This window comes from Vanellus vanellus (genome assembly GCF_965231255.1).
Source record: "Vanellus vanellus genome assembly, chromosome: Z".
Classification (NCBI taxonomy): Eukaryota; Metazoa; Chordata; class Aves; order Charadriiformes; family Charadriidae; genus Vanellus; species Vanellus vanellus.
The window spans coordinates 827,875-847,139 of NC_138908.1; the positions used below are offsets into that span (position 1 = coordinate 827,875).

General features: G+C 43.4%; 1 protein-coding gene across 1 annotated transcript in view; it reads left to right on the plus strand.

Annotated features, from left to right (window-relative positions):
• Positions 1-1,975: 1,975 nt before the first annotated feature.
• The window catches only part of PCSK1 (proprotein convertase subtilisin/kexin type 1), a gene marked incomplete at both ends in the record, with an annotated part of 29,905 nt that continues 12,615 nt past the window's right edge, over positions 1,976-19,265 (plus strand). The window contains 8 exons of the mRNA XM_082497039.1: positions 1,976-2,158; positions 3,774-3,878; positions 7,330-7,440; positions 9,680-9,826; positions 10,271-10,347; positions 12,428-12,516; positions 16,569-16,741; positions 18,932-19,144. Coding sequence (XP_082353165.1) covers positions 1,976-2,158; positions 3,774-3,878; positions 7,330-7,440; positions 9,680-9,826; positions 10,271-10,347; positions 12,428-12,516; positions 16,569-16,741; positions 18,932-19,144 — 1,098 coding nt within the window. The remainder of the gene's footprint in view (positions 2,159-3,773; positions 3,879-7,329; positions 7,441-9,679; positions 9,827-10,270; positions 10,348-12,427; positions 12,517-16,568; positions 16,742-18,931; positions 19,145-19,265) is intronic.

Sequence of the window (19,265 nt, forward strand, 5' to 3'; positions counted from 1 at the left end):
GTTGCAGTCTCAGAGATGAGAAATGAGAGGTAAAAAGCCCTTTGTGTTTTGAGGAGAACAGCAGTGGTAAAACTGACACGGGAAGAACCTGCGTGGACCTATTGACTGCTTGGCGAGACAACCACATTTAGAGAAAGCCTCAGGAACACATCGCTAAAATTGGAACAGAGGGATCTTAAAGGCATCGGTCCAGGAAAGTGAAGAAAATACGTTTTTGGCAGTGAACACTGAGAAAACCATGCCACGAACACAATAAATTAAAATGAACAGAAAACACATGACTTTGACAAACCCTGCCCTGTCATTGCAGAAAGCGGGTTTGGGTGAGGGGCAGGATGGTGCTATAGTGTCATTTTACTGGTGTTCTATTCTATATTGATATTTATTGACATTCTGTTGGCATTTCTGGTACATTTATTCCGTACTCATCCTTCTTCCCCTTCCTTGATCCACTCGTATTCCATCCTGGGCTGCTGTATGCGCCACGGCCGGTACTTTGGCTGTGGTGGCTACAAACCCCCATCCCCAGGGGGACACACCGGCCCTCAGGAGGCGCTCAGAGCCGTTCCCATCCTGGCACGGTGATGTCCGAGGTTGAGATTTGACACTAAAATGCTGGCCTTTTACCATATTTTCCACTCCTCATTGTTTTGTATTTACATTCCTTTATCTTCCTGTTTTAGAAGCCAACAGGGAGCAGGGCAGGCATATCTGTCACTCTATAACAAACAGGAGGAAAGCAGTAATAAATCACAGCTGTGATACCTGAAAGCAACTTACTAAAATTTCCAGTTTAAGAGTTGGAAGAATCAAGCAGTGAGATACAGTTACCTTTAAACCAAAGCTGCTAAAAGGTTCCGTTCCAGAGGCAGAAGCGAGAGCACTCAGGCGACATTAGGAAATGTTTAGAGGCGTTTTCTGACGCGTGAGGAAAGACAATGAAATGGTAGCGGGAAAGCTAAATAGAATGATGCAAGTTGAAAATATGGAAAGAAACACATAGTCAACAAATTGCAACTGAGAAAGTGCAAGGTGCAGACCGCTGGATGTGGTTAAAAAAAAAAAAGAGAGAGAGGATTTGAAATTATTTTTAAAAGCGTAATTGTAGCTCAGGATGAAGATATTTGTCACCCGAGGGGGGCGGGCAGCGGTGCCAATTAGCGCAGCATACCTACGGTGCGGTGCGGGAGCACGATGTGCGCTCATCAAGCGTTACCGCGCAGCGGGTCCCGGGTTATTAGATTAATTGAAAAATAAGCCCCCCCCCCCCCCGGATCGCTCGCCCACCTCCCCCCTTGCACGGCGGCTGGGGGTGAGGGGGGAACCCACCGGCGGGGGGTACCCCTGGCACCCCGGCTCGGGGCGACGCTGGGCAACGATCGGTAATGACGGGAACAGCCCCGCCGCGGCGCCGGGCAGAGCCCCCGCCCCCGGGGCACCCATCCCCGCCGCCCCCGGGACCCCCGACCCCCGCGACCCTCCACCCCTCGGACCCCCCCACGCCGCCCGGGGGATACCCCAACCGCAGGACCCCCCGCCCCCGGGACCCCCTCCGCCGGGACCCCCCGCCCCGCCGGCCCCGAGCCGGACCCTCCCGGTGCGATGGGGGCAGCGCTCCCGCCGCCCGCCCGCTCCTTTCCGCCCCCCCCCTCCCCCCGCCCCTCCCGGGAATTACCACCCCCCACCCCCCACCCCCCTCCCCCCGGCTCGGGGGCCAGGTACACTTTGACGTCAAGGATGGCTGTCGTCGTTTTGACGTGTAAACACTCATTTCCATTGCGGCTCCGGAGGGTCTGGAGCGCCGCGCAGCCCCGGGCAGCCGCGCCGTGCCGTGCCGGTAGGGACCCGCGCGGGGACGCCGCCGCCGCCGCCGCCGCCCGCTCCCCCGGCGCTCGCTTAGCAACGCGGCGCCCCGCCGCAGCCCGCCCGCCTTCCCCCCGCTCCGCTCCGCTCCGCTCCCCCGCGCCCCGCGGCCATGGACGGGCGCCGCTGGGCCGGCCGGTGCGCGGCCCTGGCGCTGCTGGCCGCTTGCTGCCTGGCCCCCGCCGGCAGCCGCGCCGAGCGCCAGTTCCTCAACGAGTGGGCGGCGGAGATCCCGGCGGGCCCCGACGCCGCCAGAGCCATCGCGGAGGAGCTGGACTACGACCTCGTGGGGCAGGTATGGCCGGGCCGGGGGGAGGCGGTGAGGGGCGGACCGCCGCGCCGGGGCTCCCCTTCCCTCCCTTCCCTCCCTCCCGCCTCGGGGCTGCACCGTAACTTGTGCCCGGCTGCCGCGTCGCGGGGCCCCGGGGAGTTTGAAGCGCCTTCTCCCCGCCGCCCCCTCCGGGTGAGGGTCCGCACCCGGCGGGGAGAGCCCCCCGAGACCGCCGCGCCCGTCTGGGGACGGCTCTCCCTGAGGGGTCCGCGCAGGGAGCGGGCAGGGCACCCCCCGCTCCCCCTAAGGGGACAGCGCGGAGCGCTCCGTGTCTCCCCGGGGAGACCGGGCAGGGAGCAGGCACCCCGCCGTCCCTGAGGGGACCGGGCAGTGTCGGGCAGTGCCCCCGACTCTCCCTGAGGAGACCGGCCAGGTACCCCCGCTCTCCCTGAGGGGACCGGGCAGGGTCGGACAGGGCACCCCGCTGTCCCTTGAGGAGACCGGGTAGGGTCGGACGGGGACCCGGCTTTCCCTGAGGAGACCGGCCATGGACCCCCGGGTTTCCCTGAGGGAACGCCCAGGTACCCCCGCCGTCCCTGAGGGGACCGGGCGGGAGCGGGGCGCGGGCAGCCCCTGCCTCCGACGCCGCGCCGCCCCCCCCGCCGTCCCGCTCCCCTCAGGGAGGCTCCGTCGCCATCGCGGGGCTTCTCTCCAGCAGGCCCTCCTGGCGCTTTTTTGGGATGCCGTGACGTCAGCGTTGTCAGGGATGAGTAACCGCCTGGAGGTGACAGCCTCGTCCCACCTCCAGACGGGGGTCCTGCGCCAGGCGTCGCGGCCGGCGGCCCCCCCGACCCCGCCGCCTCCCGCCCCGGGGCCCGCCGCCGCCGCCGGGCGCGGGGTGGAGGTCGCCTCTCCTCGGGTGGGCCCGGTGCTGTGGGCAGCCCCTTGCCGGCCCCCTGCCCCGCGTCCCGGGCACCGTCGTCGTGTTCCTCGGACTCTCAAACCCGGGCGTCATCCCACCTCGGCGGGCGGGCTTGGTCTTTCTGCCTTTGGAGCCGGTGCGTTCGCCCCCACCCATTTCACACAGCCCCTCCGTGGGGAGGAGGCGTGTTGGAGCCAGCGGGGTGCTCCCGGCGCGCCGGCTGACCCCCTACTGCGCAAGCTGAAGCACCAGTTCAGTCGGTGCCCGTACAAACAAACCCCACGGTGAGGCTTCTGAAGCCACGCGAAGCTTTTTACACCTGCTCAGCTGAACCCCTGGAAGAGCGGATAAAATGGGCGAATGACCGTACGTAAAACCTGTCCTGCGAAATGTGTCCATGTCAAGGTGTGTCTGTGAGTGTACTGGTCACTCCTACAAGTACTACGTTACTGAGTACTGTAGTAATAACGACTGATACTGCACTGACTTAGATGAAAGTATTCCCCCAAATTCTTCTAGCAGCACACAGGCTGTGTGATAAGCACTTCTTACTTGAAGAGTGGTTTTTAGTTTAGGCTAAAATATCTAAAAGCTCATTTCTTGCTCTTTTCTTTCCTCTTTTAAGCAGAATGAATTTGGTCAGGTTGTGATTGTGTTGATATTTGTTTGCAGTGGGGAAATATCTCTTGATAGCTAAAGTACGCCTCTGTCTTATAGATTGGATCACTCAAAAATCACTACCTATTCAGACATAAAAGCCATCCAAGACGGTCTCGAAGAAGTGCCATTCATATCACTAAAAGACTTTCTGATGATGAGCGGGTGAGTGTTACATTTATTCCTTTTCATGCCCTCTGTTTATTCTGTCTCCTTATTGCTAGCTTTGTAATGAGGTCACAGGCAGGCTTTCCTCGTTTTGCAAGTCTAATATATTCAGCCATCCGTACTCGTGCTGAATAATACTTTATTGTTCTGTCATTAACAGGCAGAATCTGATCCTCTCTTACCATATTTTTTTTTGCAAGTGCTTGCTTTCCAAATTAAGATTTTAGATATGCAGCGTTGCAGAGGCTTGGAATGTCAGATGTTGATGTGTCGCTGATGAAAATATGGGTGAGGAACCTCAGAGCTCCATTCAAAGTAAAAATCCATAGATGCAGTGAGTTTAATCAGGCCACATCTGTGCAATTACCATGGGAATTAGGTTTGATTGAAAGTGACTGAATATTAAAAAAAAAAAAAAAGGGGGCTGAGGTTTTGCTGGATTCGCTTCTTCCCTGACAAGCTAAAACCCCCTCTCAAAGGATCCATCACACGCTTTTAGTCATTTGGTGCACTGGGGTTGCACTGCAATCAGAGAACAGGCACACTGCAGAGCCAGGGCTCTAAGGTATGTGGTGAAGCAGACTCCCCATTTATTTGACGTTATTTAAGGCATAAGCATACCTGTTTGTAAACAGAGAAAATGAGGTGGGTGGTGAATTTAAGGAACAGACCAGAATGCTGTCAGCATTCTTTAAAATTCTTTAAAAACAATTTCTGGAAAATTTCAGAACAGAATTTGAATTTCAAATCAGCATTGTTGCAGCAATCATTGTAAAAATGTAAGCAGTCCAAAACATGAGGTAGCCTTGTTGTGAAACCCAGCAATTTATCATATAAGGACAAATCATGTGAGAACGAGTAATTGGTTATCTGGAGATTTTAGGTGCAAGTGTCATCTAGGAGGAAATACTCTCTGCGTAGCTAGATGAAGTAGAGGAGAGGGTGAGGCAAGGTATTTGTTTTGCCCGTCCTGTTTCAAAACTGTACGCTCCCATCCATCTCCTTGCAAACGTTGGTTTAACAGTTAAAGTCATCTAGTTGAACTCATTCTAAACCGTGTGTGTTCAAAATCACAGCTTCAGTGTAAATTAGTGTTCTAATTTATACCCATACCAATGATCAGATGTTCAGTGCCATCATAATGCAATGTTCAGGAACAGAGATTTGGTTGCAGTTCCTCCCTTTTTTGGACTTACTACATTGAATGCATCTCTTACACAGGGAAGCGTGACCATGTTTAATATACCAAATTCCAATCTCGTAAGCAGAATGGAAGCAATTGTGTTACACACATTACTGCCAAACATTATTGCAGACTTACATACTTAGATCCAAAAACAGAGTTTCAAAGTGCTGCAGGTGATTTGCTAAATTTACTCCAATTTCCCTTTTATTTACCATCTAGTATGCAAATTAACTATGTGAATGAATGAGATGTAATTATGTCATTATGTAAGTATATAAACACAAAGTAATCATGTAATGCTCTGTAGTTATACATGGACCTTTGCTCCAAAAAGCTACTTTTGTTCAGCAACAGCCTATTTAAAAAGATTTAAATTCAATCTTTAAAAAGAGAGAGAGAAGGGAACCCTGCTTTTGTTTGTATAACGCCTTCATGAATTTTACGGTTATGTTAAGTGTGAAAGCTGGGGTAAAACTTGGCTCTAATATGAGTATTTATCTGCTTCCTATAGATGTCCCAGTGTTTGCCGTAAAACAGATAAAGGCTGTGAATATATTGAAAGGATATCATTATCTGGTTCCCTAACTTCTTCCAGTGTTTGCAGTAGTTTCCAAATCTACTTTCTTGCAAGAGACCTGAATCAAGATTATTTTCACTGCTTTATATATCAATGAGTGGTGATTTGGCACAGCGCCTTCAGCTTTTGCCGTAGATGGATGGTTGGAACTTCACCCAGCTGCTGAGTGACAAACGCTTGGCTTGTTTGTCTGACATATGTGCTTGGTAGTTTCAGCTCATTTCCCTCAGTGCAGTTGTCCACTTCGAAAAAAATAACAAGTGTGGCAGTTGTCAATTGTTAATTACTGCTGGGTGCTGAAGAGGCCAATCTTTGCTGTGGGCAGGGGAGAGAAATAAAGGTAATTGCTCTGACCTGTGCACAGGTATGTATGGCCCTGGATATCAATAGGGCAGTTTAAAATACTTACACTTGCGTGGGCATATTCATCTTCTGTGACTGCCTACGGTTTGTAGGAGTTTCAGCACTAAATATATAGCAAAGGGAATAGTGTTAGAGAGCTTTCAGTGAACGTAACTGGTGCAGCTACCATTTTGAAGGGTTTATGTTCTTGCAGCGAACTTTCATTGGGCTCTCATTAGAAAATCATGTTTTGATCAAATCAGTAGTTTTTCTATAATTAGAATTTCTGAGTCACTCTTACTATTGTTTCATATATGGTGATATATGTAAGGACCATAAAGCCATTGGATCACAGTAGAGAAAAATACTGGAGTCTATTCAGACATTTAAAGCAGGAGGTTCAATCCAAGGCAGCCTCCACTTGAGGGTTACAGCAGTATCTTGGCAGTCTACTGAACCTAACTTTGCCTTGCTCATCTGGAAATTGGGATGAAAAGCACCAACTTGATCTGTGTCAGAGTCACCGTCCAGGTACTAGCAATGAATAATATTTTGTTCCCATTTCCAAAAGGAGCGCACAGCACAGAGAGAGGTATCAGAATTGGGATTTGATTTGAACCAGGTTTAGTAATGCATTCAAGGGAACAAAGTGGGGATGCACTTTTAAAATCCAACCTGGTGGCTTGGAGATTGCTGTGTCCATGCGGAAATGCTGCGCAACTCCTTGTATCGATGCTTTAGTAAAACACGCCGAAACATTTTGGCTTTCAGTTGGTTTAAGTGGAATTATGCCAGTGATGAAGTTAGTCCAATATTCATAGCTTACTAATTGATCACACTTCCAAACAGCACTGGGAAGGAGACTTGAAGGTCCATCTGGGCTATGAGTAACAGTGTTGTTATGATTGCTAGACTAAAGCCAGAGATAATCTTTCTTCTTTTCTTTTAACTCCCATTAGAAATCGATAGGCATTAACATGTAGGTAGGAGAAAGAAGCTGGCTGTGGTTTTGCTTGTTTCGGTAACCATCACTGCTTAGATACCCTTCTAACCGTGCTGCACATTTGGTATACAACCCTGCAATGTGTGGCACTCATAAGTGTTCTGCTGCTGACTTGTACTTAATGATTTTCTATGAATTGATTATATAGTATTTCGATTTCACCAAGTCCTCTTCCCCAAAGTACACTACTGCAGTATAAATAATCCTCCTCTTTACATCAAACATGGCTTATTTTGCTTTAGGCATCAAAATTCTGCTGTGAGGAAACCCCTTGCCCTCTAGGCTAAGAAAGTCCTAACCTATAGAGGCTTACTTGTCATATTTATACAAATAATTGTAGGTGTCATGGGCAGAGCAGCAATATGAAAAAAAGCGAACTAAGCGTGCCACCGTCAGAGAGACAGCAGAAAATCTTTTCAATGATCCCATGTGGAATCAGCAGTGGTATCTGGTAAGAATTTGTTTTGTTGTGGAACTGGGGATGGTGAATTTCAGTTGTGCTCTCAGCTGTATTATTTCACTTGTATCAGAGTGATTGCACTGGAGGGAGTAAGTGAAGAGTCTGTCTCGTTAGCATATGCTGTAAAAATGAGAGATCTCTGTGATAATATTTCCAGGCAACCTTCTGTTTTCTTTAAAGTGTCATTTGTGCGAAGACTCTAAAAGCCAGTTCAGGCTGCTGCTTGGGATGGGCATTGATATTAGAAAGCAGTGTAACGGTTAAAAGCTACCTTTATGATAGTGTTAAAATACTTGCTATTGGCATATAGAAAGTCCCTTATCATGTCTGAAGCTGGCCGTGTATTTCTTTATTAAAATTGGTAGCACAGAGTGCATACTCTAGCTGAAAACAAAAGCATGTGCGTGCATGTGACGAGCACCTTCAGACTCTTGGACTAGGATTTAAATAGAAGAGGGTCTCTACAGCTCACGTGTTCAAAACGTGAAGGAAAAGAAATTTCTTGAGCTCTGTAGTTTCTGTCTGCACGCAACAACTCAGAAATACAGTTGATTGTTTATGTTTTATATGGTTTATTTCGAGAACCCTTTTTTCCACTATGCATCTAGCTGTACCTTCAGTCCAGGCTTCATTGCTTTCGCTCAGAACAGGGGTTGGATTAACGGTGGGTATAACAAATCAAGAAGAAAGGTCAAGCGCAAATGTGGCCCAGGTGGCTGGAAATACCTTTCTCTTCTTCAGTTCAGCTTGGAGAAAACAGGCCAAACTGTAGGCTGTTTGTATAACGCTTTGCCCTCTCTTTCCATTGTTTGAGCTAGGAAAAATAAATTATAAACGGCACAGCATAAAAATATTTCCATGAAGATTCCTGTAGACTTCTTTTCAACATAAAAAATGTTTGTCTTTAAGGATTTAACTTTTATTTGAAGCTGAATATCTGTTTGCTTCTTTGCCTGTTTCCAGTAGGAAGCAGGAAATTTCCGAGATGTCTGTATTGGACAAATACACAAACACAGAGAGAGATCAAAAAAGCAGTTTTGTGAAAAAAGCAATGTCTTGCTCTCCAGGAGACATGGTTCCTTTTTCCACCTTTCTGTGGTTTTTGCTTCTTTTCCTTCTAGTTTTCCCACATGAGAAAAAGAAACATGGTACTTACCCTTGTTTGCAGTGCACATTGACTTTTTTCTGATTAAATGCATAAATGTATTAAATATTTTCTTCCAAAATAAGTTCCTTGCCTTGTAGTAAATAACTTATTATTACCTTATTATTATGATTTGATGGCAACAGTTTTTCAGTGTACCTTCACACATCACCAGAAAAAATGATCATTTGATGGATTCTAGAGAACAAAACTTGAAATCTCAAATAAATCCCTGAAGAGCAGCAGTCAGAAAAGAAAGTATAAAATGAAAGAAAGTTCATTCTCATAACGAATTTATTTTTCTAAGCCTCATATTGTATGCAACATTCCTTTGGAAACAAAGAAATGAAAAAACTGTGATCAACTAATGTAATTATGCACCGAGAAACAGAAGAAAATGCCTTTTTAACGTCTGTGTTTTTACAGGGATTGTAAGCAAGTTTTCTAAATTAGATGTATATACTGCACATTAATATTAGAGAGGAAAAATGACCCATTTAGGAGCTACTCTTCAAAGAACTTGCTGTGGAAGAGAAGGCTATAGATGATTCATGCTTCCAGTTGATTTACCGCAGGAACAGTAATGAGGGTAGTAAACAGAAAGTTGTGATTCAGCACAGTTGTTCCTAACCAAACGACTACCTTAATTGCTTTATCCATTAATTATTTTGCTCTGGCTCACTTGAATGTCAAAGGAGAAAACACATTTGGAGAAAACGCAGCTCACTGTACTGTGGGGTACTGTCTTGGCTTCTCATCAAGTGAAAAGAACAAACACTAGCAGGTCTGATTATTAACTCAACGCTCCAAGGTTCATTGGTACATCCATACCATTCCAATGTTTCTGCTGCCTACTTCCAACAAATACAAGATGCTCTTTGTTCAGGGATTTTCAAGTAATGGGGTAAATCCTTCAGTGCTACAAGTATTTGATGAAACTAATTTTTGTTTTATCTTCGCAAAATTTGAACAAAATATACAGGTTCAGACTGGGATGATTTGGAGCACCTTTAAAATACCACTTTGGACCTGTGTCGTATAAATGGATAAAAGTGTTGACATATTTTATTCCTTTCTGTCCCCCAGCAAGATACAAGAATAACTCCATCCCTGCCCAAGCTGGATCTCCATGTTATTCCTGTCTGGCAAAAAGGGATTACAGGCAAGGGTGTTGTCATCACAGTTCTAGATGATGGCTTGGAGTGGAATCACACTGACATCTACACTAACTATGTAAGTTTGGGCATTAGAATGCTATGGAATAAATTATCCAATTGTAAATTTTATATACAGACACTCTTCTCCAGCTTGCTGCGTGTTCTGTAAGTCAGCTGCTACAGTACAGAGACTGAAATATTTGCCGTAGGCATAATTTGGAACCTGGTCTGTGTCACAGGAAGCTGAATGTTACTTAGCAGGTTGTTTTTTTTTTTTTTCCCCTCAGTGGATTTAGTTCCCAAGCATGTTTGCATATAGTGGTTTACTGCTGAATTATTAAAGCTTTGTGAAAAATTTGTGGCATTGTTAATGCCCATCGAATTCTACCAACTTGATTGCTGTCAGCATGAACCACACCGAATAAATAAATACAGACTCTGCAACCCATTTTGTTACACATTTTAAAATGCATTTTCTAGTTGTCCCAATTAATTCTGTTTTTTTTTTTTTTACATGTAGGATCCACAGGCAAGTTATGATTTCAATGACAATGATCATGATCCCTTTCCGAGATATGACCCAACAAACGAAAACAAGTGAGTAGCCTCCTGGTTGTGTGAAGAGAACAAAACAGTACGTTATTAATTTGTGTGTTAGAACATGCAAATGCAGAAATATCTGTGTATGTCCCCTATGACAATTATATAATAAAAGGAAACATTTGTGTAACAGAATCACAGCATGGTTGAGGTTGGAAGGCACCCCTAAGCATCCTCTTGTCTGAGCCCCTGCTCAAGCAGGCAGACCTAGAGCCAGTTGCCCAGGACCATGTCCAGATGCTTTTGAGTATTTGCAAGGAGGGAGACTCCACAACCTCCCTGGGGAACCTATGCCAGTGTTGGTCACCTTCACACTAAAAAAGTGTTTCCTGCTGTTCAGAAGGAACCTCTTGCGTTTCAGTTTGCACAAAGATTTGCACGTAACATTGGCATCAACACTGAAAACTAAGAAAATTACATTCCCGGATGAAGAGCTTCATAGTTGTAATCTCTATAATGTCCTGAATTTCTTGATATCTTTTTATATGTAAGATACTGATACGTTTCTGTAAGCTGAAGGGAACAATCTGTTCATGTCGCCGTGCGTGTTTCTAGAATGATATCTCCCAAAGCAGATTTTGACTTCTGTTCTCTGATTTGCACTGGAAATTTAAAAAAAATGTCTACTATGAAGGGCTCTGGAAGAGAGGAACCTACCAAGAAACCCATTCCTTCAGGCCAGCTTTTGTAGCTAAGGATGCTTTTTTCCAGTTTTGGTGATACCGTTTGGACCAATAGAATAGCTTCTAGCTCAGTATGGGCAATCACAGGTGAAGTCATGCTTCTGACCTCCTCTGATACGGGTATGTCACACGGTCAGACAACGGAGGAGGTTACAGTTACTCCTGGGACAATCTTTCTGACTCTTCTGAGGCATGTGGAAGCTTTATTTAGATCAGATTTGGCCTAAATGTCCTCAAGCTAATAACCTAGGAAGTTTCAAAAGGCTGGAACACGACAACCAGCCAGTTCACTTAGTGGACTTCTGGAATTTTCTCTGATGGCCTCTCTAGAACTACCTCTTTGATACTCTCTGGAACATCTTGATGTGTCTGTCACACCTAGGCATGTCCACAGCAGTACAGGGAGGGATTTTGTCCATGAGAAGGAGAAGAGAATGGACCTCTTTAAAAGCTGGTACACAGAAGTCAATTTCTTAAACCAATTAGGATGCTGCTACTCAATAAAGATACAGTAAGAAACTGATGCACTGGTTCCCTGTTGTCTATCAGACAAGATAATAGCATCCACAACATAAATCAGTGTATGGGGAAAAAAAACAGTCAATCAAATGATAAATGTCCCATGAATAAGGCATTTGAAAAGTGACATTTGTGCTTTGTTACAGCATTATTTAAGAGCAAGAAGCCATTATCCTCTTGTTCTAATGACATTATCTCTTAAATCTACCTGTATTACCTCTAATCTTTATTAATAAGTAAATGGAATTCAGCCCAGAAGCATTCGAACACTTCATTGAATAACAATCTGTAGTATTAAATAATACAACTCTTTTACAATTACACTTATATGAAGGTTTTCTGTATTGTGGAATAAGAATCACCCATGGCAAAAAAGAATTGCACAGAAAATAGTTGGTTACAAGAAAAAATTAGCAATGATGAGGATACTTTAAAGGCTAACTTTCTGAAACCCTAAATAAATGCACTCATTAAAAAAAGAGTATCTAAATGTGTGATTAAAAAAGACGTGTATCATATTTCTGTCTGAAGAAGTTTAGCATCTTCTTAGCCCCATAATTTTGTGGTACTTTTGCACTCTACTAAAAAAATGATATCTAATAGGTCTACAGACTTCAGTGTGACTTACATGAGATATTTGTCATCTCATTGCAGTGACCCTTTGATCATTAAGTAGGTAAAATTATGTTGATTGAAGCCTAAGAGAAACAGGTATTTTTTGTATCATGTTGATACAACTCAAAAGCTATTCAATAGCTGCATTGCATTCATTTAAAGGAGGACTTCCACCAAATCAAGAAGGTCGTTGATGAGTCTTTGTGTACATTATACAAAGATGTTATGAGATGTTGTTTATTCTTACTATATTTATTCAGGCATGGGACACGGTGTGCAGGAGAAATTGCTATGCAAGCCAACAACAGAAAATGTGGAGTTGGAGTAGCCTACAATTCCAAAGTTGGAGGTAAGAAAATGGAGATAACTAGATGTCTAATATGAATGGAAACCAGACAGATCCTGTGAAGTGCTGAGTGTTTTCAGCTACCATTAATCTGAAATACAAAGATAGGTCCTTCTTGGAAAACACCAGTCTTGCAGTATTAGGCTACAGAATCCTGTCTCGCCATAGTGCAGAGTGTTACATCTGTATGACAGCATTTCTTGAATGTCAGCATGCTCTCTGGAACTTGGTTATCAGTTGAATAAAGGTAGAATATACAACAACAGTAACGACAGTATAAGTGGTGGTGATGATGATGATGTGATAATAATAATAATAGCAACAACCTGTATTGTACCCAGATATAAGACTGTACCTTTTAAGGAATGATGGACTCAATTCTTATAATTGGTTATCTTGGAAGGAGGTGGGATGGGGGAGGAGAGGGACTGAGTAGAGTGAAAGTAAGAATATACGAATTTATACCCACCCTTGCTTGCAGCATATTGTTTCCATCTACACAGTTACATTCGAAAGGTCACGTCAGTCAAGATAGTCAAACTGCTGTGGTTTTTGTTTCAACAGCTTACTTCTCTACCATCATCATAAGTTAATTTTGAAAATGAGTAGAGTCTTGCTTGCCTGTCAATCATTATTGCTTTTTTGTTTTTAAGCAGTGACTAAAAGTTTAATCCATTAGAGGTTTATGAAATAGTCATGATCAAAGTATCAGTTGTAAATGGTTATTTAGCTCAGAGGAAGATACTTGTACAGTCCTAGTTTTTCCATTACTCCCTTTTTTCCTTTTAAACAAAGGGATGATGAGTGGCAATTGACACCCATAACTGCTGTTCCCACCATTTCAGTCTTATGCTTGTAGGTTCCCATTTACTCTACTGAGCTGTCATAGATGTCAGCTTTGCAGTCTGCCTTTGCCGTAATGTATTATGCTGTCATGCTCTGTTTAAATAAAATATCTCACTCATAAGATGAAGACGCCAAATTTTCAAAGCAGGGCAAAATGGATGAAGCTGCAGAGATGTCTGAACTCCCGCTGTGCCCATATTTTAAGGCACTTGCATCTACAGAGAAGATCCTTGCACAGTTAATTTGCATATGTTCTGTGTTAATTTGCAAATGCAAACTACAGATCTGTGTGGGGTGATTTGTCTAGAAAAGGAAAATAATAGAAGGAAAAGCAGTCCAGCAATACAAATTACTCAGAAAGCTGTTTATACCGGGGTGGGGGAAGGAGAAAGAAAAGTTGAGAGAAATTGTAAGCTGTTACATGTGACCAGCCTGACCAAGAGACGTAACAAAAATATGTTCAATGAGCAATGGAAGATAGAAGAAGTCTTCAAACAATTCAGATAAATTTGGAGTGGCTGAACATTGGAAGGCTTTTTTGATGTTCCAAGCTATACAGGGATTCATTTCTTCACAGTTTTTTTTTCTTTTTTTTTTTTTTTTTTTTTAAATCCATGAAATGATGCATTACACGCTTCTATTTGACATTAGTTCAGGATGACTTCTTTAAGTGGCTGTTTGCTTGTAGCAATTGCCATACTGGATAAATCCAGTGGTCCACAGCCAATGCCTTCTCTCTGATAGTCGGCAATAGCTGCTTTAGGTAAAGAAGCCCTAACGTTTGGAATACCTCATTCTCTAACCTTCACTATCAGAGGTTGGTTTAACTTTGCCTTGAGGGGTAAAACAGAACATTCCATTCAAAATTTTTTGTTTTCCATGAAAACACTGACTTTAATAATTCTGAATGTTCTCACTAGTCACATCAATGCCTGGCCCTATTCTGACACCTTGATTAGTCTTTTCAGTACTTTGGGGTTGTGAATCCTATAGGCTTTTATGTGTACTGTGTGAAAAATAATACTTCTTGATGCCAGTTTTCAGTGTCCTTTAACAGTCACCCCTTGTTCTGCATAGAGCTAAGAAATGTGCATGCATCGATCACCTTTGGAGTAAAGCAGGGTGAATACATATTCATGTATACCTAACCATACTGCTGTGCTATGATATTTCTCTGGTGCTGCCATGGAAATCAAATGATTAAGAAGCTCCATTTTACAAAGGACTGGGCTGAGAGTTCCCGCACAGTGACGTGTCGCTAAAAATAGCCCTCTGCCAGGCAGATACATGTATGTGTCTGAAATTACCTTGGGCTTTGCCCTTTGATTTTGTGGGACTGATGATGGGAGCAAGCATGTGCAAGAATAGGAAAGAGTTTATGCAAAAGGACATAACTGGAGTCTGCTTAGGGAAATATCACTGCAGTCATCAAATCCCCGAGTTGACTTAAACAAGCAGGATTTTTGGAGAGCACAAAGACAAGACAGTGGGGTTTTTTTTCTTGAACGGTTTTCATCAGTGTATTGTCAGTGTTCTTGTTTTCCTCCTTATTACATTATTTATCTGCAGCGTTGCCTTTGTGTTCTTCTGTGGGAAGTATCTGTACACTACTCTCTGCATTCCCAGTCTCTCATTATGTGTTGCAAGCTAGCACCCGGAGCTTGCAGTCATTTCCACACAGGCAGATCTTTGCTCACAGCATGCTGGTATGAGAGTATCTCACAATTCTGAGCCAGCTGAAAAATGAGTGTTCAAAATGTTACGAGTTTAAGCCTATCCAGGGTAAGTGGTGTTTTTAGTACCTGAGGCACAGGATATGCCTTGATTCTTTTCCGAGCTTTGTGAGTGATAGTCGAGTAGCAGTGGTTGAGCGGATTAACTCCTTTGTCTGTTTTTGCCACTAATTAATATGAAATACTAAAGCCCAGCTTTATCTCAGAGGCATTACGAGTCTTAGAGGCCAGCCATTTGGGAAAAGAATTATGCTTACAGTCTTTTTTTTCCTGCTTGACAGTATAAAAAAAAGAACAAGACGCTGAGCTGCAAGGGCGAGGTTGTTTTTTTTTTCCTGTTTGTGGTTTATTTTTTTTGTGTTTTTTTTTTTATTATTATTATTTTTCTAATAGAATAACCACATTTTGCCAGCTATACTTTAGAAAAAATCCCCATTTTGTGGAAAATACTAGAAAATGAGTACTCATAATTCACCAACTGCCAGTAATGGTGCGGCTGCGGTAATGCTAACTTGCCAAGTTCAAGACAACCCAGACATTTTTATTGCTTGAAAACACAGGCTGAATCCTGACTGCTACGGCTCTTATATTGCTGCTGTTGCTGGGAGAGCCGTGCCACAGTGGGAATTTTGCCAGACTTCTGCTATTTCTATCCTCCTCCAGCACTGGACATCGGTAGCAATCCTACTGCAGAGCTAGGGATTTGCAGAATGAGAGATCCAGTGCAGATGAACCGCTGTCTGCCACTGAATTTTAAGTACCCCTGAGATCAGGCTTGCTCTGAAGAAGATTATATCATGTAGTTCCTAATAAAATGTTAATGGCTAGATATCTCTAGCATCCCTGGATTGCTCACAGTAGAAAAAATGTGGCAGTAAAACAACAGTGAGAATTTTGTGTGGTGAATATTGAAGAGCTAGTGAAATAGCAGCGTCACAAAGACAGCAAACCCTTAATGACTGTGAGGGCAAAGTGTTTGAGTCAGAACATTCAGAACTATATCTTTGAACTAAAACTCTTAGAACTCCTAACGATAAAAGAAATGTTTATAAAACCTATTTAATTTTACTGACATGCTAGCAGTTTGAGAAGTCTTTGTTACAGATTTAACAGAGGAAGAAAGAGTCAAGAAAGAGCTCAATGCAGCAAGAAAAAGCAGGAGCAGTAAGCAAATCATCATCCTCTTGGCTCTCTGTAGAAAGAGAGAAATAAATAAATAACAGGCAACCAAGATTTTAAGAGGGTGTTTGTTTTTTTTAATGTTTGTAGAGAGCACTGAGCTCTGCAAATAAAGGGTAAATGTACTGTTCCACACTGACGTGAACTGTCCAGAGTATTGCTTATGTGAACAGTAGTAGGCTGTGGTTGCAGTAGTTATGGATTAATTTTGCTGGAAACTTTACAAACGGTTAACAAAGACAAAGAAGAGGGAATGGAAAATATATCCAGTCTGCTTGTTTGTTTTTTTGTGTTAAGGTATACGCATGCTGGATGGCATAGTCACCGATGCTATTGAAGCCAGTTCAATCGGTTTCAATCCAGAACACGTGGATATTTACAGTGCAAGTTGGGGCCCTAATGATGATGGTAAAACTGTGGAGGGACCCGGGAGACTGGCACAGAAGGCTTTTGAGTATGGGATAAAACAGGTACGATACTTAAGAGAAAGATACAATAAAATGTGGCAGAGAGCAGAACTTTAAAATGGTTGATATCAGGGAAGAAATGAAAATGGTTTGTGCTCTTTTTGCTCAAAAATATTTGAAAAGGAGGAGATAGATTTTAGTACAGGACAGAGAAATTACCAGCCAGAACAGGATTTTTGAAAAAGCACCATTAGAGCTTTGTAAGCTGATTTTAAGCTGCCATTCTCCACAGATAAGCTTTCTTTTTCCATCCTTACTTTTGCTGCCTTTGTCTCGCCCTACCCCCACCCTTCTCTGCTGCTTGTTTTGCACTGAACAGTAATTGGATTTCTGCACTGAAAGCCTATAAAATTTAATACAAAAATTCTGCTTTGTGAATATTTTGCTGTGTGAAATAGTGGTGCATTTTAGCACCCTGTGGATGGGCTTGTATTATGTTAATTGCATTAGTTTATAAATTGGTGTGTATCATGATCCAATTAAAATGAGGATAGTAAAAATGCATGATGAAGAGTATTTGAAATAATGTTTTTACAGTTCATTTTTATGTTACCCTCTGTAGATCTGGTTGGATGATAAGTAGGGTGCAAACTGAGAGCTACCGGGGATGTATTGATAAACTACTTTTGCTTTTGCCAGTGAGTGAAAAGATATCTAAAGATGGGCAGGTACTAATATAGTGAGGAAGACTGAATCAGAGACAGGAGAAGAGAGAAATGGAGGAAAGCTCGGAGGACATAAGCAACGAGAAAGAGGAATTTGGAAAAAGGGCAGTTAATATTAGCAGGCAGAAGGAGAGAAGAAGAAAGAAGAGACTTACAGCTAGCAAACATATTCTGAGGAAACACTGGAGACCGAGAGGAGTGAACTGGTTATAAATGGAGATCAAAGTCCATAGGTAGGCAGCAAGAGGAGAGGGAGAATTAAAGGCAATAATTAGGGAACCAGTGTTCAGTGGTCTTACACTGAAACAGCAGGTTATTTGGTGAAGAATGTATCTTTTTTTACAACTTGTTTTATTTCTTAAGGGAAACAAACTTGCCCATTAATTTGTCAGGCTTCCTTTTGCAAGGATCTGGGTGATCTCCGTTCTGCCTAAAGTCAGCCAGAGTTGGGGCTGCCAACAGCTTTCATCCCTGACTCCTTCATTGCTGGCCTGGTATATCACCTAAGCATATGCTTAGCCTTTAGCATCTGAGAGGCATTAGTAGCACTCTATGTGAAATCAAAGCAGGTGTTTACATATACCAGTGCTTTTCTGGACTGCAGCCTTTATTCTCAAAGGAAGTTAGTATCTCATTTTCTGTAGTTGACTTGGCTTGTCCTTCTCATTTTAGCAGTTATATCAGAAAGAGAAAAGCTTACTTTTCTTTATTTTTAATGTTTTAAGTGCTGCAAATATTTTAGCCCTTGCATGAATAGCTTCAAATCTCATCTGAGTGGGATGATAAAAACCTGTATTTCAACTGCTTTTGCTGGTGAATGTACATATATTAGTAATGAACAACATATGAACTTTTGCTCTTCACACGAAGTGGATTCTTCTTCCTCTGAAGGAGTAGCAGAACTTAAGACTGGATAGGGTGGTATGTGTTTCCTCTGTGATAGCCATGGTGGTTTACATGCTGTCAGCAGCCAGCATCAGTTGTTAGCCGCTGCTCTCTCATTACAGACTGGAGACCAGAGCCGGGAATGAATGTGGTCATGCCTGGAGACTGGTGGTGAAAAATAAGTGGGTGGTAAAGTCATGTCATGTACATCATTCATACTGCTTACCTGTACTTCTGTGATTACAGGAAGAGCAAGTGAAATAAACCCTGATAAACATACCATTTCTTAAAAAAAATGGTCATTTTTCCTAGAAATGTTCAGGACCAAAGCATCAGTGTGTGGGAAAACTTACCTGTTAAGTGCAAACTCTTTTTAATGTAAAAACCTATTCTGAGGAAAGTTGCTGTACCTGTAACACTAAACCTAGACCAGTCAAACTAAGAGAGGTACTGTAGGGTGTGAAGTAGGATACCTCAAGGAGCTGTTTTCTTCTGTCTCTGTCTTCCACAGTGCTAATGGAAAATTGTCCTTTTCTACCTGAAAATGTTTGATATGTTAGACCTTTTTGTGGGGAGGAGTTGTTAAGAATACATTACAGAGACTGAAATCTCTTTGATAACCATTCATTTCCATTTTCTCCAGGGCCGAAATGGGAAAGGCTCCATTTTCGTATGGGCTTCTGGGAACGGAGGCCGTCAGGGTGACAACTGTGACTGTGATGGTTATACTGATAGTATCTACACTATCTCCATTAGCAGTGCTTCTCAGCAAGGCCTTTCTCCCTGGTATGCAGAGAAGTGCTCTTCAACTCTGGCCACAGCCTACAGCAGTGGGGATTATACTGACCAAAGAATTGTAGGTTGTTTTTACCAGATTTAGAACAAATATAGAAATGTATCATGTATGTAAATAGCAAGTGACAACTCTTGAATGCTTGGTTTTGAGTGCGTGCTTTGTGTTATGTGTTACATGCTTA